Here is an 18,876-nt window from a genome sequence, read left to right as displayed (position 1 = left end):
AAGGGAAATATTGTTATGCTGAAAATTTACTTTAAAGGATTGATTGCTACACCTTTAAGCATCACCATGAAGGCTTGCACTCCATTTCACCTCCTTCTGAAAAAGCCTGGGTGGTGAAATTGCCTGTGAAAGTCTTGACAGTGAATTGGCTTCCAACCTGAATAGGAGGTCTGCTCCCATGTGCAATCTGCGTCGCGGAGTCATTCTTCTTTAAAGCAGTAAACAGTTTAGCCTGAAGAAATTGGCCATGTGAATCACATCTGGACAATGTTAGAAGATGTGTTTGTCTATGCTGACAAGCCCCACTTCAGCTGAAGCAATGCTAAAAATAACTCGATAAAAGAAACTGGGACAGTTAGCTAAAAAAGGAACAAACCGGATCATTTTAGAAACGACTGGGGCAATAATAAGAATGAATTGTGGGTATGGCTCTTCAGAGGCTCTCCTTGTAAAAGCACTTATTGTGAGTCATATGAGTGTGGTTTCAATCCTGTTTACGGCAAGTTGTTGCATTGGCCTTTGCACATTTTTGCAATCCCTATGGTAAGTGGCTAGCCATACTGGGGTCCAGAGTTTAGTTGCCAACAACATGATCTGATTGTCTTGACAGTGGGAATGGAGGTCGCTTGTTGACCTTCAGCCTTTCAGATCGGTACGTGGGCTTGTGGGGCAAAAATCGGGTAGAAAAGCAAGGGGTTAAAAATTGATAAAGGCACCAGAGGGGGTTATCTAAAACATTACTAACTAGACAATGCAGCTGTCCAGTTTACCTGAAGATGGCGCTGTGGGTGCGCACCTAGGGTCTCCCAGGAGTCACTCGCATGTAGCCCCCCCATAGCCCATAATTTTTCGGTCCACAAGCAGAAATCATACAAATGAACATATTTTACAATTCTGTATGTGAGACAGACAGCTCTCCAAGCCCCAGTCGAGTGTCAATCAATACAAAGAGTGAGAGACAATTACAGATCTTGTCTGTTGGAGATGAGAGTTCAAAAATTTCATTTACAAAGAGAGCAGCGTGGCAGTGCTCACTGGAACTCCTCAACCCATGCAGATTGATTTTGTTTCTTTCTGATGTCTTTGCAAGAACAAAAGCAAAACACCTAGTGTAGGTTTTAAAGACCATGTATTCTTTTTCAAATCCAAAGTAACAGAATCACTCATGCTGTAGTGATTTGTAGCTTAATGTAAAAAGTTAAACAAGACCCAATTGAGTTTTTATTGTTCCTCAAAGTCTGCCAAGTTTATGAATGGAAAGGGGGATTTATTAAGATAACATTATAAAATACCATTCCTCAGTGAGTGTGTAAGTAATCCCATTTATCCATGCTTCCACCACTTCTTGAAGTGTCAAAAGCCCTGAAGTTTTCTGAATCAATAGACTCAAAAGCCAGTTAAAAGCAACTGATGCAAGCCATTTCTTGGAGTGTGTTGTGTTTAGTTCATTTTGTGTCCAAAAAAAAAAAAAGTCCCATCCAGTTGTTCTGCTTTGGTAGTGAACAGCAGTGCCATTTAATGTCTTGCTAGGAAAGGGTAAAATAAAAATTGTATTGAACACTATAGGTTTTGAAAGAAACATTTCTCATGATTTGTCATTTTCCCAATTCAAAATGGCATCTAGTGCTCCAGATTATTAATGAATTTAGTAAAAGATCCAGTATAAAGTCGTTATTAATCTTTTATAAAAAAAAAATGAGTTACTCTACACTGTAGGTGTCGGAGACTTTTCAAAATTGGTGTATGTAGAAAAGACGAACCTTATTTTAATGGGTTTTACATAGTATAGTAACATCTTGGAATTATTTTATTGTTGTGTTGTTATAGTTTATTGAGTGTGGACTATTTAGGTCTCTCTTTGAATTAACGCTCGCACTATTGAGATGTACCTCTGCTGGACCTGTGGCCACAAAGTGAAAAAACTAAACTACATACTGATGTACTTTCAACACCACACATCCAACCTCATTGAAAAGAGGGAACCTGCTTAAAAAGATCAGTCCTGAGGGAATGCTTGGAATTCAGTCCAATCAGTGACATCTCTTTCAGCCATTACCATATCATATAATGGTATTCTCTACATCAATGCCCCCTTATTTTCAATGAAAATCACAGTGGACTAAATAAATACAATAAAGGTTGCTCATGAATATGAACATATGATTTTTTTCAACTTGTTTATTAACAGTGATGGAATGCAAGCATTTGGTTTATAGCTGCACTCCTAGTGTGTAAACAACAGACTTTGGCCCATTCTAGTCACACTGACCCTAGCTGTGCTATAACCATATAGAAAACATTGAAATGCTTTCTTTATTTAAGTCCATCCATTTTGAGCTCACAAATGTTTATATTTTGTGCAGGTAGTACAAGCCATACTTTAACCCCCCCCCCCCCCCCCCCGTTTGTACTCCTATGCCCCCAAACAAAACCACAGCCTCCACTGAGACCATGAACTAGATCTCATCATCCAGTGCTATTCTTACCTTCAGCGGAGAGTAACCCAAGGTAACCGCAGAGCTCTGCTAATAGCTTTTCAGCTTCAAATAGATCCGGGGGAAATACAAAAAAAAAAAACCAAAAAAACAAATGGCCTACTTTTTAAATAACATCTTGAACTATTTATGTGCCCTGAATCCCTCTTTGAAACTTTAAAGAGCCCAAAGTTTACTCATTACTGATGACTACATCAACACTTGCTGTGTTCTGCTCGACTTCAGTAAATCAACTGTGCTAATAGGTGTCAATTAGGAGCTTTTGTCTAATGTTGTTTCATTGTATAACCCTATAACCGAAGCGTATAAAACGTGTTACAGTACACCTGAGTGTTTATTGTAACATGTTTAATAGTAAAAATAAAAATTATAGTAAATACATAGAGTAATACTTAAATATTGGAAATAAAAACAGTGGAAAATATATATGATTAACTTTGTTAAAACTGAACAACTTCTGTAAGAGGATAGAGGAAAGCTAAATTGCTATACTAAAATGTGGAAACAATTCATTATTTAAATAAAAAGTATATTGCATAATTGTCAATTTAGGCTATATAATGTGATATATGAAAGTATATATGCATGGATAATTGATGTGCGAATACGTCCTATAACTGTTATTTATCGAGAGAGGAATCAACATATCTATTTTATTCATAATATATGTTTGTGTCTCTCTTATAAAACTATTTTTTACACTTTTGCGTCATCCTCGTTCCCGCCTGCCTAGACCAGTATTTGGCCAATGACTTTTTAAATGTTATCATTAAAAGACTTGCTGAAAAACAGAATTGGTTTAATCTCTAAACCCCCTCATTTCAGAAATTCAGCTTTTAGGACTCTTTTCAGAATCATGGGATTTCTGATTTTAGTATGCATGGTAAGTAATGATGAATGCACGTAACAGGAAACAACAACATATGAAAACGGAGATGAAGTTAAAAATACCTGTAACTTGTGCTGCTGCTGCTTTTCCACATCGATCTCTCTGCAGTGGCAAGCTGCTGCTTCAATGGCACAGGCACAGTGTCTCCAGCCTCTGGGTGGGGAATGGCTCTGAGGGGTTTGCGCTGAACCCAGGGGGATACTGAAATCTATTTCTTGCAGAGAACCTGTCCTCCTAATTCAAATATAGCCATCCTCTTGGGTGCAGCAGTTATTCAGAGCAGCGATTTAAAGGGATATACTGTATGTGCAGTTGTGAGAAGTTCAAAACCTAGAGGGTGTTACTGCAAACCAGTTTGTTGTTTCTTTACAAATGTTGAGAATGCTAGCTTTAGAAGTGTTTCTGATTAAAATGCTGCAATTTTCTGTGCCAGCCCTACCTAGGTAGGTGGGGCCAGCTAAAAGGGGCACACATTGTAACAGGATTTGAATGTAATGAGGGATGCTGTTCAGTAATCCGATGCTGAAATTTAAAGGCAGATTGAGAGAAAAACAGTATATAGTTGTGTGAGGGATAACAATTGTTATCATTATACTTTGCCCGCTGGACAAACAGGGTTAATTTAGGCAAAATTTAGTCCACAGTTTGCCTTTTAAACTGTGTTAATTGCCTTTAAACTGGATTAAAAGTGCAAAATACGGCACGTAAACATTACAAATATAGTACTATGAACATGTGGAAGGGTGGTGGGTAATTCACTGACACAGGAGACAGACGGGTGGATTTGGCAACACCGCACAGGTGCCCAGTTTTATTTCGGGGTGCTCTTTTTCTTTTCGCCCGCAGATGGCACTGTGGGTCCGTGGTCCGCTTACCAACGATGGTAAACAGAGCCACGGGAATACCAAGGGATGGTACACAATCCCGGGGCACCCTTGCAGGTGCCTCGAAACAATAATTTAAAACAGAAGGCACAAAGAAACAGGGAAAATAAAACAGTAACAAAACTACAAAGAAAAAAGGCGCTGCACTTGACAGCTATATCCCAGTCGCCGCTACCCGTGCGACCCAGATCACCGTCCTACACTGCCGGCTAACTAGCCTGCTCTTTTACAATACGCCGGGGTCTGCCCAAGGGTTCCCCGCTCTCACTGTCTCGCTGTGAGACTCTTTCTTTTTCTTTTTCTCCCGGTTGATTCCCGGTCCTGGATCAGAGCTTCCTCACTCTCTGCGCGTCTAAGTGGGCAGACCTGAGGAAACAGTGGAGCATTATTTTATAGGGCCAACAATCTCCCAAGACTCGCCTCTCAGCCATTCAGAGAGGGGGAAAGTCCACACACCCACTTTCCCACCTCCCCGTGTCACTGCCATGACTCACAGGCGGTTGTTGGACGACTGCTGCCCTCTTCCTGCAGCCCGTGAACACGCCAGCAGAGTCAGCACAGATCGTCCCCTGCTACAGAACATAATTTATTTAACATATTGTAATCAAAGAAACTACAGAATGATCTCGCAAAAGTCTACCGGGATAATAGTAGTACAGTATTTTGTTTTAGATTTTGAAATTGTTTTTTGTTAAATATATGGAAGACTACAAAGTGATAGGTGATTTTATATATTAATGTAACATTATTTAGCTGGTTTCATTTGACTTTATGCCATAGCTGCCATACCCATTATCGGTCTAACTTGTGCCGATCAGTTAAACCAGTTACTGGGATCATCTGCTTGGCATGCAGCAATCAGGATTAAGTTCTACAGATTTGCAGGATTTTAGTTCACTTGATGTGACTAAAGCGCTGGTACTCTGCAATTGACCCATAGCTTTCATTTTCTTTATTTTTCCTGTGTTGGTTCTGTTGCTAGAGAAACACTCAGGGTATGTTTCAGAGAGCCATGCAAGATTCTGAAAACTGAATTGTGGAAGTCTAGCATCTACACGCAGACATTTTAAAAGGGGTTTACATCCTACCCCTATCACTTCTGATTGGCTAGCTGTGGAAAAAGCTAATCTTCTGTTGGTTACAAGAAACACAGAAATGGCTGCCAAGAGAACCTCTGGCAAGGCACAGATTCATATTTTAAATTAGAGGTATTATTTATGTTTTTTGTAAATTAGCAAGTTATATTGCTTTCTTAATACATGAACCTGACATTTTTTAAAAGCAGAAATCTAGAGAAGTTTTAAAAAACAGTCACTAAAGTACTGGCGGATTAGAAAAGAATATTAAAGGTAGTTAAAGAAAGCAGCCAGTCCCTTCAGGCCTGCTGCTGTGTGAAGGAGGCCGATTTTTGAAGGTGTGCTCAATCATAATACTCATAATACAAAAGGTACTGTGTGTTTTATTTTTTTAACAGGTAAACAGCCTAGCTGTCCTGTGTATTAGATAGGTCCCTGACAGGTGTGTAGTCAGTGCTTCAAAGGAGATAAGAATTTGTTTTGTTATGTTCCTTTTGTTTATTAAAAATAGCGCATCATCGCTTTAAAACCTCCAATTTTAAAGGGTGCTGGGTCATTTTTAAAGGGGCAATGAACGATTTCCAATATATATTAGGGATGTAATGAGTCATAGAATCGTGATCGTGATGCATTGTGATCTTGTATAAAACGATCTGATCTATGATCCATGGATTATGTATCGTGATACGGCAATAAACATGCCAAATTATGATCAGCAAATAAAAAGAAAGGGGTCAGTTCCATTATCCATTGTAATGGAATTGTAAGGGGAGGAACTGAACTTGTTGCCTGCATGTTTCTGAGAGTGGAGACATTTTCAGGAAGCACACGGTAACACAACACATGACACAGTAACTTGTTTACAGCTTAGAAACAAAATTGGGGAAACACTGTAAATTTGATGTATTTGACTTATAGTTGTATTAGAACATTTATTCTGTCTGTGTTTTAATATATATGTTTTTGCAACATTTATAAATATCAAAAAACAAGTCTATTGCAGATACTACTTCATGAACTTAATGTATGGTATATTTTATTTTCCTTATTACAGTGCTGATAACTATTTACAAATTCTACAAATGACTACAAAAGATTTAGATACAGAAAGATTTTAAATATAGTATAATCGTAAATCTCGAAAAACTACTCACTTCTAATTCTTTTGTAGTCATTTTTGTATTACTTTAGTATAAATACATGTTAATTTGGATTCATATGTTGTTTTTTTCTGACTTTAATGGAAATGAAAAGACACACATTTGCCCGTTTTCCCATTGGAAATAGTGATATTTTGAAATATCACTGTCCTGGTCACAAAAGCAAAGTTTGTGGGGAATAATAGCCAATTTATATAGTTTTGAGGCATAAGCAATTATGAAATAACACTTACTACCCAGGAACAAAAAAAATAAAAAATTGTTACACGGTGTAATGCAGAACCTAATTCTAGAAAAGTCTAGAATATGCTGGATTGTAGGTGAACATTTTTAGAGCGTATAAAAGGGTTAGGCATAGGATGATTGCTTTTATTACCAATAAGTCAGTATAGGAAAAAGAGCTATCTTTGTCATAAAGCTGGAGAAGGATACAAGAACATTTCCAAGCATTTAAGTATCCCAATTTCAACTATTGTTTCTATTGTCAAGAAGTACAAGACTCATGGTACTGTCACAATGCTCCCTCGGTCTGGAAGAAAGGCTAAGTACGCAAGCAGCCATCTTCACTGATGCAGACACAAACTAGCTTCTGCCAGTGTCTGATAAGAATTATCAGCTCACTTGAATAAAAACCAGAGAGAGCAATAGAGCATAAGAGAATAGGAAAAGGACAGATAAGAAGCTAAATAAGAGCGAAGGCAATGCAAAAGCAGTACTAACCAAGGTACTAACATTTTCACTGGCCTCCTTTTTCAATTGCTGAATAGAAAGAGGGAGAAGAGGGTGAAATGTGAAAGGAGGTAGGCAAGAAATGGGTTAAGGCAGGAAAGGTGAAAGGAAGAGAGAAAGACGAGAGCTTAAGAGGTAGAGTGGGATAGGAGAAGGTGTGGGGTAGAGGTTAGTAGGGCTGGGATAGCAGAAGGAGTAGTGATAGGGGTAAGCAGGTGGCAGAAGGGAAGAGGGAAGGAAAGAAATAGAAGTGGTGAGGATAAGAAGAGAGTTGTTCAGTGTGTTTTGTTTGCTGCACTGCTAAGATAATATTAACAAATTCCATTCAACTCCAAGAAGTGTTCTTTGCTGAAAGATAATAGGGGTCTCGCCACTAGAGGGACGCTCGCCATGAGTCTTTGAGAAATACAGATCAGACAAGTCTTTAAAATCCAGTAGTTCAGACTCAGTCCTGCATTTCTATTTCCTCTCTTTGAATTACAAGATGTTTTGGGAAAAGCAATACCCAAGAGGGAGATTTTTTGAAAACAATTATGCAATTCTGAGCTGATGGAGGTGCTTTTGTTATTTTCCTGGTTTAACAGAGTTGTTCTGACAGATTTTCTTTTCACCATAAAATACCCATTACAGAGTGTGCACTGATAGCAAGTCCATCATTTAAAATCTTGATTGATTGATAGCAATAAAAAAAAAATCTTAAAGACTTTTATTCATTTTCTCTTTATTAGGACATTTAAAGGGAATGTGGCGAGGTACCCCCACCCCTGTGTGTATTTTGTGCTATGTGGTGTGTTATTGTGTATCTGTGTATTTTGTAGTTCACGTGCAGACTGTGTCTGGACATAAAAGAAGCGCGGTTTTCGCACTTGGGGTTAGTGTGTTCAGAGGAGGACTGAGAATCGGGAAGTAAAGCAAAAAAACACTTTAAGGACCTCATTTCTGTGTGTGCTGGGTATACACCAGCACAATATTGTTTGTTTTGCTCTGTGTCTGTTTATTTTGGGCACTGTGCCTTTTTGTTTGTGCAAGTGTTTTGTGTTTGTTTTAACAACTTAATGGATCGGTATCACTTTCAGTTGACATTGGGGGGGGAATTATAATAAGTGTTCACGGCTGCTAGTCATGCAAAGGTACAGTAAGGCACTTCTTGTTTGAAAGAAATTGTACAAAAACATGTTATGAATAATATGTTGTTTTCTATCTAATTCAAGTCCACGGTTCTCTGTGTTCTTTTTGAATAACAAAATGTATCAATTAAAAGATCAGATGGTGATAGGCTTAGTTGAAGGCTGCAGCCCGGCTGCAAGATCTTGGTAATAAATTGTCTCGTCTTTGTGATCACAGAGCTCACTTCCCTCTATTAGTTTTTCTGGCTCCATGATCACAATGCTGCCTTCATCACATTTCATTTGCTGTTTGTAGACCCCAGGACTGCATCCTCTATATTGAATTCCCTGGTCCGCTGGTGCTGAGAAGTGATTTCTTTAGTAATGAATTCTTAGTGTGGGTTTGGCCAGCTCTAAGATGCTCACTGTTGGTGTTGGTATGTGTATTATGCTGAATTTTGGTCAGTTTTCTTTGCTTTTAAATTATTTCTAGTCCTAAGTGATGGGGAGACCGTCTTAACAGCAACTTGCCAAAGAATATAGAAGTACCACCCAAATTAAAAGGGTACTACTTGTATATTTCTGAATATTTATTGCCTGTTTAAAGTCATATGTCATGCTGGAATGAACACAGGATTTCCATGTTCAGATATTTGCTCGGAATTAAAATATTTGTTCGAATATTTAATTTAATTTAGTTTGTTTTCAAAAATGAATAAAAGCCATTACATTGCTCAGAACGCAGACACAAACAGTACAGCAGGGGGCATGGCCCCTGTCTGTGTGTGCCTTTATTTTACAGCAAGATGTTACTGTAACAGGATGGCGTGTAACAGGATGGCGTGTGTGGGGACGTCAGACCAGAAATGAACAAACACAGCACTGCAAGGGGACATGGCGAGTGAAATGAATGTGGTGCTGCGCGGTTTATTATTAAAAGTACAGAAAATAAAAGGTTGAACAAAACACAAACACACTTACAAAATAAATGGCGCGTTGGCCAAAACAAATAGACAGAAAAACGGTGGATGAACAGAACGCAAGCACCGTGCTGGCACTTCCAGCACACAATAGCAGTTGTAATATAAATCTCCTCTCTCTCACCCGATCTCCACACACCGAACACTCAACCCCCTAGTGTGTGAAAACATGCTGCTTTTATGCAGCTGTACCGAGACTCGATTGCTAAACAACTGCACGTGAATTAATGAAGTGCAATTTCCCGTGCTCACGTATTATTACATTTTACCTGCATGTGAAGTGCTGTGCAATCCTCGTGCCTAAATACAAATATACATTTTAAACACTTTTGTGCATAACCCATATTATATCCCGTGTACCAACTACAATACACCAACATTAACACACCACACGCAACATAACGCAGAAGTACACACAGGGGCGGGGCAACATTGCCACAGTAACATGTTAAAGTAGAAAAATATCCCAGGAGTCAAGAATACATTGTGTAGGCCTTACTTTATCCTAGTGAATTAACTACAAAACAAAGGATGCCAAATAGCAGTTAAAGTTAAACGTTGTTTTGCTTGTTCCAGAAATAAATAGTACATAAAGTTGATGCCGCTTTTTTTTTTTTTCTCATCCCTCGCCATTGCTGTTTCGATTATAATCTGGTTTGTTTACTTTTTGTTACCTAAAACTTTTAAATATAGGCTCAAGAGCTGCTGTGTTGATCATGTTTTTTTTTTTTTTTTTTTTTTATATATTAAAATCTCACATTTCACACCGAGTTCTTTTTCATTTGCCATTTTTTAAACTGTCATGTACCATCTGGTGAGGTGGTAAATAAGTGCAAGGTATTTTTGTCATTTCTAGTGAATATGATTTCTGTATCCAAAGACATGTCAAAACATCTTCAGATATTTGTCCCAGCACTAATATTATGTGTGTTCTCTACCACGGTCTACTGCTTTTGTTTGCTTGTTATTTACCCTGATGTCCTCTCTAAGTTTAACATCTGAATTTCTGAAGTGATGTGGTTTTTGATAATGAGCCCCAGCACTGTGCAACTATAATGTTTGTCCCCTCTGATTTTTGTGAAGTGATTTTTCCATTTACTAACACAGTCACCACAGTTACAAAACACAAACTGGTAGGCTGATTTAAGATGCGAACGAATGATACTGCGTGGAGAAGAATGGGATAAATACAGGGGAACTTTGACTTTTTGGTGTAGTGTCTGGTTGCAAATTGGATTGTTGATGGCAGATACTGGAACAAGATGAGATTGGGTTTTATGGTGCAGATGGAAATGAGGCATACAAGGATTATGATAATTGAGCTGCTGCGGTCACAGCCATCACACAATTCACCACAATTGGTTGAGAGAGGCTTAGGATAGAGTGACAGGCAGGGGTACTCGGCTCAGGATTTCGATGCTGATGCAAGGATTCTCAGGAGTTCTGCACACTGCATTTGCTGCATCTCCCATTCCCTCGAGTTCACAGGATAGCACTCATTTAAAGGACAGATCTAGAATGTGGGAATGCTGTGACAGCCAGCAATGAATAATTTACTACAGAAGTTGTTGCACCCAAGGCACCTCCCCCTAACGCTAATTGGCTGCATTTTCACATGCATTATGGCATCAGTTGTCTGCTAAAGCCACTTAGCTGTTACAGAATGCCATAATGCATGTGAAAATGCAGCCAATTACCATTCGTGGGAGGTGTCATTAGCAATGAGTTTGAACAACACCTCCAGTTCAATTTATAGTAAGCCACTTTTGCCACAACCTGAGATTTTGTGGCGATTTGCTTAATTAGACCTTTTTAATTGTTCTCAGCTCCTAAAACATTGCAGTGCTCAGTTTACTTATAAAATGTTATAGCTAACCTAAAATCTGCAACTGTTTAAGAGCTGAAAACAAGTAAAGGGGTCTAATTAAGCAAATTATTAGTTCAATTAAGTAATTGAGAGCTCAGTTGGAATGAAAACCAGAAGACACCCAGGACCAGGGTTGAGAAGCCCTGTTGTAGGCCCTTGCCCTTTATCTTTTTAAAGTTTTTTTTTGTACGTATGTATGAATATATTTATTATAACAATTCAGGCTCAAAGTTCCCAGTGTCCAAATGCCAGCACTACTCAGAATGGAAATCACAAAAGAATATTCCACAGCATTGCACTCGCAGCTGGAGAAAATCCGATAGATCTTGCTCCCAGTTTCCAAGAGGGGAGCTGTAGAAACAGCAGCACCTCAATCCCCCCTCCCCCCCTCTCTCTCTTCCTCCTCCTCTCCATTCTTTTTTTTTTTTTTTTTAATTAGTCTGTCATTCTGGCATGAAATCTCAGGGATGTGACAGAGTGCAGAGCAGAGAGAGGGAGAGGGAGGGAGGGAGCTGTGGAGATATGAAACTGCACTGTATCACAGATACCTTCGTTCCAGCGCCGCAATGAAAAAAGCTCTCATTTTCTCTAGGTAGCTGCAGAGCGAGTCAGGTGATTTGGTTTGAGAACTTGAATTTTTCTGACCGCATCCTATGCACCTCTGCAGACTTGTGTCTGCAAAACAGTAAGGTAATAGGTGCTTGAGAATGGGAAACTAGATGTCTAGAAGCATCCTGGATATGTTTTTTCTGCAGGTAGAGTTCAGTAACAGATAGAGAGAGGAAGGTATTGAAGAGATGTCTAGCTTTGGGAAACTTACCGATTACTTTAACCGTCGCAAATCAAGGGAGGAGCTTTGCGCTGGGAGGAGTGGCCAGCGAAGAAGCGGTAGTTACTGCTGTACCATCTCAGAAGCCAGGTACGAAGGCAATGTTCATATTATTATTATTATTATTATTATTATTATTATTATTATTATTATTATTATTATTATTATTATTGTTGTTGTTGTTTTGTAGTATTATTAAGCCAGCAAATTCAGTTATTTCACTGTTTCTAAATTTGGGCCATGTTAGCAATAAATACTTTTGCTTGTGTGTAATTCAGATAGTAATAAAAGGTGGGGAATTTTATACAATATATTAATTCCAAACTGAGGATATTGAAGGAAATACATAAATATAAGAACAGACTAAACTATGTTCTTTGTACTGATAGTTTTTGCAAATTTCTCATTCTCCTGTGGTCATGCAAAAAAGTAATGCTTATGAAATGCTATTTGTGACATAGGTGTATACTGGTAGTATATCATGGCAGCATCGAGTGTGTACGCGCAGGTATCCACTGAAGAGCATTGGGTTAGGGTTAGGGTTGTTTGTGTATAATGTGAACTCTACAGCTATGCAAAGTTTTACATCACCTAGAATTTTAGGATTGAGACATTATTTAAAAAAAAAAAAAAAAACAACAAAAAACTATAAACATAATTTGGGTCTTTTATTTAACCTCATGTAGTCAAAGAAATTACTAAATGATATTGCAAAAGTCTACCGGAAGCCATAATATTATTGTAAGTTTTTCCTTAAGTAAATGGAAAACTACACAGCGGTATGTAATTCAATACGTTACATTACATTATTCAGCAGGTATCATTCGACTTTATGAAGCAAAATGAGTTCATTCTGTAGAGTGATGCAAACTTTTGGCCATAGCTTTGTCGATATTACACAGTACATCTTTGCCTTTTAGTTTTGTCATTTTCTTTGTCCCTGTTGTTTACATGTACTGTACATTTCTTCAAAATTTCAATACACCCAGTCATGCATAATTTATGCACTAGATTCTATCCAAATGTTTTATATCTGAACCTACTGTTTCCTAACTTGTAACACACCCACTATGGTATGAAATTCAATAGTCTTAGAGTAGACTTTTGAAAAATATACCCTGCCTGGACCCGTACATAATATTGGGGTGGGCCACCTTTTGCCCTGATCACAGCCTTGACACAATGTGGCATAGACTCCACAAGGTGCTGGAAAATATTTTGAGGGATCTTTTCAGTAAATAATATTTCATGCAGTTGGTGCAGAGAGGTAGACGGCGGATCGTGATGACAATTGTTCAAGTTCATCCCAAACATGCTCAAATTAGATTTGAGATCCAGGGATTGTACACACCATGGAAGATGCCTAAAGTCTCTGTTATGCATCTCAAACCATTCACACTTTTGGTTGAAACCCTTTATCCTTTCAAGCGACTGATATCCAATGACAACTTCATTACTAAACTGTAAATAGAGCATAGTGCCGTGGCTCAAACAACAGCGCTGTTGTTGCGTAGCTGGTGGGTGATGAGGTCATTGACGAGGCAGGTGGATTTGGGGAGGTATAGAATAAGGCTGTAAACCCAGATTTGAATCGTGCTGACACCTTTTCATGTTTGTTATTATATCATGCTGAAAGCAGTTCAGACATTTGTGTTGCTGTATTTACCTAATAATGAATGCTGCCAGTAGTGCACCAGACCATGTATACAACATAGTGTGTTCTAAGCATGATATAATTATATTGGGTTCATATCCCTTGCAGTATTGGTGAAGATTCCTGTACGAATGCCCATCTGCACATCAAGCTTTTTTTACTTACAGGGTGATGGATAAACAACACACAAGATGCCCCAGTGACCTGCCATATGTTAATCTTTGATTCCAGTTTACTAGGACAGAATGCTTGGTGTAATATTTGTGCGTTTTGACCGGCCAGTGTTTATGGCTTTTTGCCTGAAATCTCTGTCATTCTCCTCAAAATATTTTGCATTATTCTGGCCTTCCATAGTAATCAAGGGATCCAGGGTATAAAAGGTGAATATGCCTCACACCAGGGCAATACCAAATGTAATCGGGTACAATGTATCTAAATACTTAAGTGATTACTACATCGAGAAGGGTACTCGCTGCATCATCTAACTATAGCTATTGTATGACTAATAAATTGGTCTTTCCTTTTTTATTTATGTACTGCTTCTGCTCTGAGTCATTCGGTGCCAGGCTTCTGTCGCTGTGCTGTCAATGGGAACCTTTGTGATGTTTATTTATCCTAAAGCACTCTGCTGTATTGCTCATTAGAATCCCAATGAAAGTGAATAGCAGAGAGATTCCTCCAGTTTGACTGTAGACCTCACAGGGGTTGTTGCAGTGTACTGAAATGTATGTTAGCCTGAGGAAATGTTGTATGCAGTGATAGTGCAATGCTGTCGGTCTCCCTGGTTACAGAAAAAAAAAAAAAGGCTCTGTACATTTGAGCCGAGACACTGCAATGCTCAATTCATTTTACATCACAGTTTCAATTAGAACTTTTAAGAAGAATTGCAGTCATGAGGCAGTAATTCCATTACTGTAGATGCATTTTTAACAATAACCTCACACTTGTTTTGTCATTTTGTTTTTCAAGAGTGGAACTGTATAGCTGATTTGGTCAGATTTACCCTTAAAGATATTGTAACAAATAAGTGAGGTGGTGAGACTTCCTAAGGACATTGTGATCACAGTGTATCTGAACCAGGGGTATATGGAATCGTCTGACCGTCTGTCACACCCACTCAGTTGAGATTAAATTTGCTATTGATGTGTTTATAGCACATATTATGACAGGATGAGAATCTGGGGGTAGATCTTGTCTCGCTGGACATAGTTTTTCATTTGCATACGGTGGATTTATTTTTTTATGGCAAGGGATGTCAATAAAATGTTCATATTACATTGAACTAAGGATCAAGATGTATTCAACACTAATTAACGTTGGTGACTCTGTGTCTATCAATTATTCATTATTAATAAGTGTGAAGTAAATCTTAAATCAATGATTATTTAAAATCAATTTAAGTTAAACTGAAACTTAGTGAAACTCAAAATGAAGTGTTACCCCCTATCAGGAGGTGAGTAGTGCGTGGATAAAAAGGACACTGTCCAGGCAAGGTTTTGTAGGGTAAAACACAGGTTCTTTATTTCACTCCTTTTTAAATAATGTTTCCAACGATTCAAAACAATGATACTCCAACCCTAGGCTGTACCATTGTATAGCGGAATGGATTTTGGCTCCCAAAATCAAAAGTCCCACACTCTGGTAACCATGATCCTCCGTGCACAAAAACTGTGCTTTTCCGGTGCAGGACGTGGTGTGTGTGAGTGCTGTGCAGTGGTGAAGGTAATGATCTAGGTGGGGTGCTGGCTCTGTGGCTGCAGCGCCTCTGCAAGACAAACAACACTTAATAACAAAAAACAGTATTGCAGCTCAGGTTTCATAACCAGCATAAGGGGCTGTACTCACGCAGTTGCATCCCCTTTGTACTCTCAAACTCCTCCCTGCAATCAGCCCGGTGTCGTGGTTTATCCAATCGCTGCCTGACCCGTATCTGATTGCTGTGGAGTTGTTCAGAGCACTTGCAGCTGCGTGTCTTTCCCAAGATGGCCGAATTCTGGTTTCAGTAGAAGGGAAAACGTACAACCATCATCACAGATAGTGCCTTTTCTGGTTGGGAGGGAGATTTACACCTCCAATACCTTCGTTCTCTGTCACACCCCCTCATAGTCTTTACTGATTTTCAACACTAGTCCTGGGTTTCCATCTTTTCACACCACACAATTTAGCACCGCCACCAGGGGTGTTCAAGTCAGGATCGAGGTGCTCTCTCTTGCAGAGCCGTGAAAGGAAGCTCTCGCTATGTCCATCATCTGAGCGTTAAATTAATAAAAATAATATGTTTTGCTGTAGGGACTGGAATATATTCAGTTGTTGTGTATACAGGACCAAGGACTAAATCACAAATTAATCTACAGTAAATCACTGTTTGTATTTAATATGTACTAAATATTAATACTACACAGTACGACTGTTTGGCTTTGTAATTTTTATAATTATTTGTCCCTGTTGTTTACACATTTCTGTATATTTGTTCAAAATGTCAATGCTGTAAAATGTATCATTTTTCCATATACAGTATGGAGATGGTATGTCCTGAATGAAAAGCATATACATGTCTGGACTCTGGCAGGGCAGGCATGTGTTTGTTGTTTTGTGACGATTGAGAGTGGTCATTGTAGCTGTGTGGTGCTGCAGAGTCAGTGGAGAAATCCCTGATCAATGAAGCATATTGATCATGCTTTAACAGCTTCTTGAAAACCTAGGTCTTTGTGTTGTTACCGACTGCAGGATTTCATTGACTGGCTGAAGATTCCTCCAGTGCTCTTGAGTCTCATGAGGCCGAGCAGTGTTCATTTTTAATGAGCGCACTCACCTTTTTGAATAACTGTGTGGCTGAGCAGAAGCCCTATTGCTATAGATAGTGCGTGGGTGGGAATGTAAGGTTGGCAGGGATGGGGTTAAATCTGTCCCTGCCAGCAGTCACAGGTGTGGCTAGCACTCCAGATAAGGTTTTAGGTCTGGGAGCAACTTCCACTATAATTTTTACACTGAGAGAGTAAAATCTTGATAAATACTGTACAATCTTTAGTGGTAATGGGGCAGACATTAACCTTTTGCTGCAGACGCGCTGTAATTTCGTAACTTTTGTTACGATGACAAAACATGTCATATCGCAGCTGTTCAACCAGCAAGTGTTTTTTTTTTTTTAAACGTGGGTCATAGCCATCACTACGTGACTTGTCATGAAACCATTGGTTTAGGGCTAGGGTGGGCGGGACATATAATATTTTGATTACAAGGAGTCGTCTCTGCCGCCACCTAAGGGTGTTCGATTCCAAAGTTTTTGGAGTCAATTCCAGAATCGGTTCTTAATTTGAGAATCGATTCCCAAAGTCATTCCTGTCTATTCCGATTACAATAAATAAAAGATAGAGAAACTCCCACAAGCTGCGTGTAAACAAGCAGATTTAGTGCATCACAAAACTATGTACAATTTGGTCTGCTTTTTAATTTTAAAAAAGTAAAAATAAAACAAAAGCTGTCACTTTGTCCCTTATGGCAGGTTATAGTGTAGAAACATCGCCATTTTCACTTGCTTTACTCCAAGGCTGGAGTGTTTTTTTTAAAACTGTTCAACTATTAACACTCTATGAATGTATGAAACGGAAGAAAATAATTATTGGCTCCAATTACAGATTCTTGCATATGTATATTTCCGACTGAATGAAATCATTATATCGTAATAAATGCAGAAAGATGCTTGTGGCAGGCTGGCGAGTGGATAGAGGCCCAGAGACAGACTGCAGTTCAAAAAAATAACTATTTTATTATAAATAAACAAAAATAAAGTGCACAAGGGCAAAATAACAGATACTCAAACACAAATAAAGCAAAAACAAAACTCACAAAAATAAAGTTTCCAGGCTGGGCAATGCCTTCACTGGATTTAGAAAATTCAAAAAACCACAAAACAAACACCAACCTGCTTCCTCAGCTCCCCCTCCCCAAATGAGAAGCTGAGGCCTCCTTTTATATCAGGTGGCTGGGCGCTGATTGATCGTTAATCAACCTAATCAACTAATGAACCCCAGCCACCTGAACATAATAAACCCAGGCAGGTAGGGGAAGTTAACCCCATCCCTGCCAATTTCTAAATGCTCTTAACGACATTTGATTGAGATTTAAAGATATTTCATACCCGAATAGTATGTTAGGTCAGGACACTGCTACTACATATTATTATTATTATTATTAATAATAATAATAAATATAATAATAGTCATTAGTTTGGTAATATAAGTTGAGAGTTTTATTTCAACTGATATGCAAATTTTGTTATAGTATAAAAATAGATATGCTATGATAGCTAGATAGATATATATATATATATATATATATATATATATATATATATATATATATATATAACGATTATATTATATATATATATATTCGTTAACAAAGATATATAATATCTCGTTGTTTACACTATGTAGTAGCAGTAATAAGGGAAGCAATGTTACACATTTAAATGTAAACAAAAATAAACATTCTGGTACCTGTGGATCCTGCCCGGTGTTTTCCTCGTGGCAAATGTTCACGTTTAACCCTCATAGACGTCGTTTGATTTTTTCCAAGAATTTTTTCCCACATTTGGCATTTCACCTTTTTACTTTCCTCGCCCTCGAATACAAAATATTTCCAAAGAGATTTTGCTTTTCCTCCTTCACTTTCTGCCATTTTTTCCTATGCCTTTGCACAATTAAAAAAAAATGTGACCAGCCCAAGAGTAGAAAAAAGTAAAACCTGAGCAAAACTATGCTAAAAAGAGGTGTCTAGAATACAGTTTTCATTCTGTATAAGGAAATGTTAACTTTAAAACATACATTACATAAGGAATAACCCACAACAGGGTGTGCGGTAAGACAATTCTTACTGCGGGCCCTCGGTGCGTTGTGATGCACGAGGCCGCAGGCAGAGTGCCTTCAACCACACAGGAAGTGTGGTATGAATTGTCTTGCCGCACACCAGCTTGCGTGATAGGCGGCTCACAGGACAACAGGTTCAAGCACAGCTTAACACTGGTCGAAGTAAGCAAGTCTCAGTTTCAACTGTGAAGAGAAGACTTCGAGCGGCAGGTTTGACAGGTCGAGTGGCAGTAAGAAAGCCATTGCTAAGATGGCAAAATAAGAAAAGGAGGCATGCCTGGGCCATGAAGCACTGCCAGTGGACTCCTGAAGACTGGAAGAAGGTCTTATGGACCTACA

The 18,876-nt window shown here is 38.6% G+C and overlaps 1 protein-coding gene across 2 annotated transcripts in view; it reads left to right on the top strand.

The window, feature by feature from the left end:
* The window catches only part of LOC121330915 (ankyrin repeat and fibronectin type-III domain-containing protein 1-like), a 263,569-nt gene that overhangs the window by 34,420 nt on the left and 210,273 nt on the right, over positions 1–18,876 (top strand). The window contains exon 1 of one of the 2 annotated variants that reach the window (XM_041277885.1): positions 11,821–12,105. The exons of the other annotated variant lie outside the window; for it this stretch is intronic. Coding sequence (XP_041133819.1) covers positions 11,984–12,105 — 122 coding nt within the window. The 5' untranslated portion in view covers positions 11,821–11,983. Of the gene's footprint in view, positions 1–11,820; positions 12,106–18,876 lie in introns of those variants that run through there. 2 annotated transcript variants of the gene reach the window in all.

The sequence above is a fragment of the Polyodon spathula genome, chromosome 18 (assembly GCF_017654505.1).
Source record: "Polyodon spathula isolate WHYD16114869_AA chromosome 18, ASM1765450v1, whole genome shotgun sequence".
Classification (NCBI taxonomy): domain Eukaryota; kingdom Metazoa; phylum Chordata; class Actinopteri; order Acipenseriformes; family Polyodontidae; genus Polyodon; species Polyodon spathula.
The sequence above is the reverse complement of the archived record's forward strand: the minus strand, read 5'-3'. Positions and strand labels throughout refer to the sequence as shown.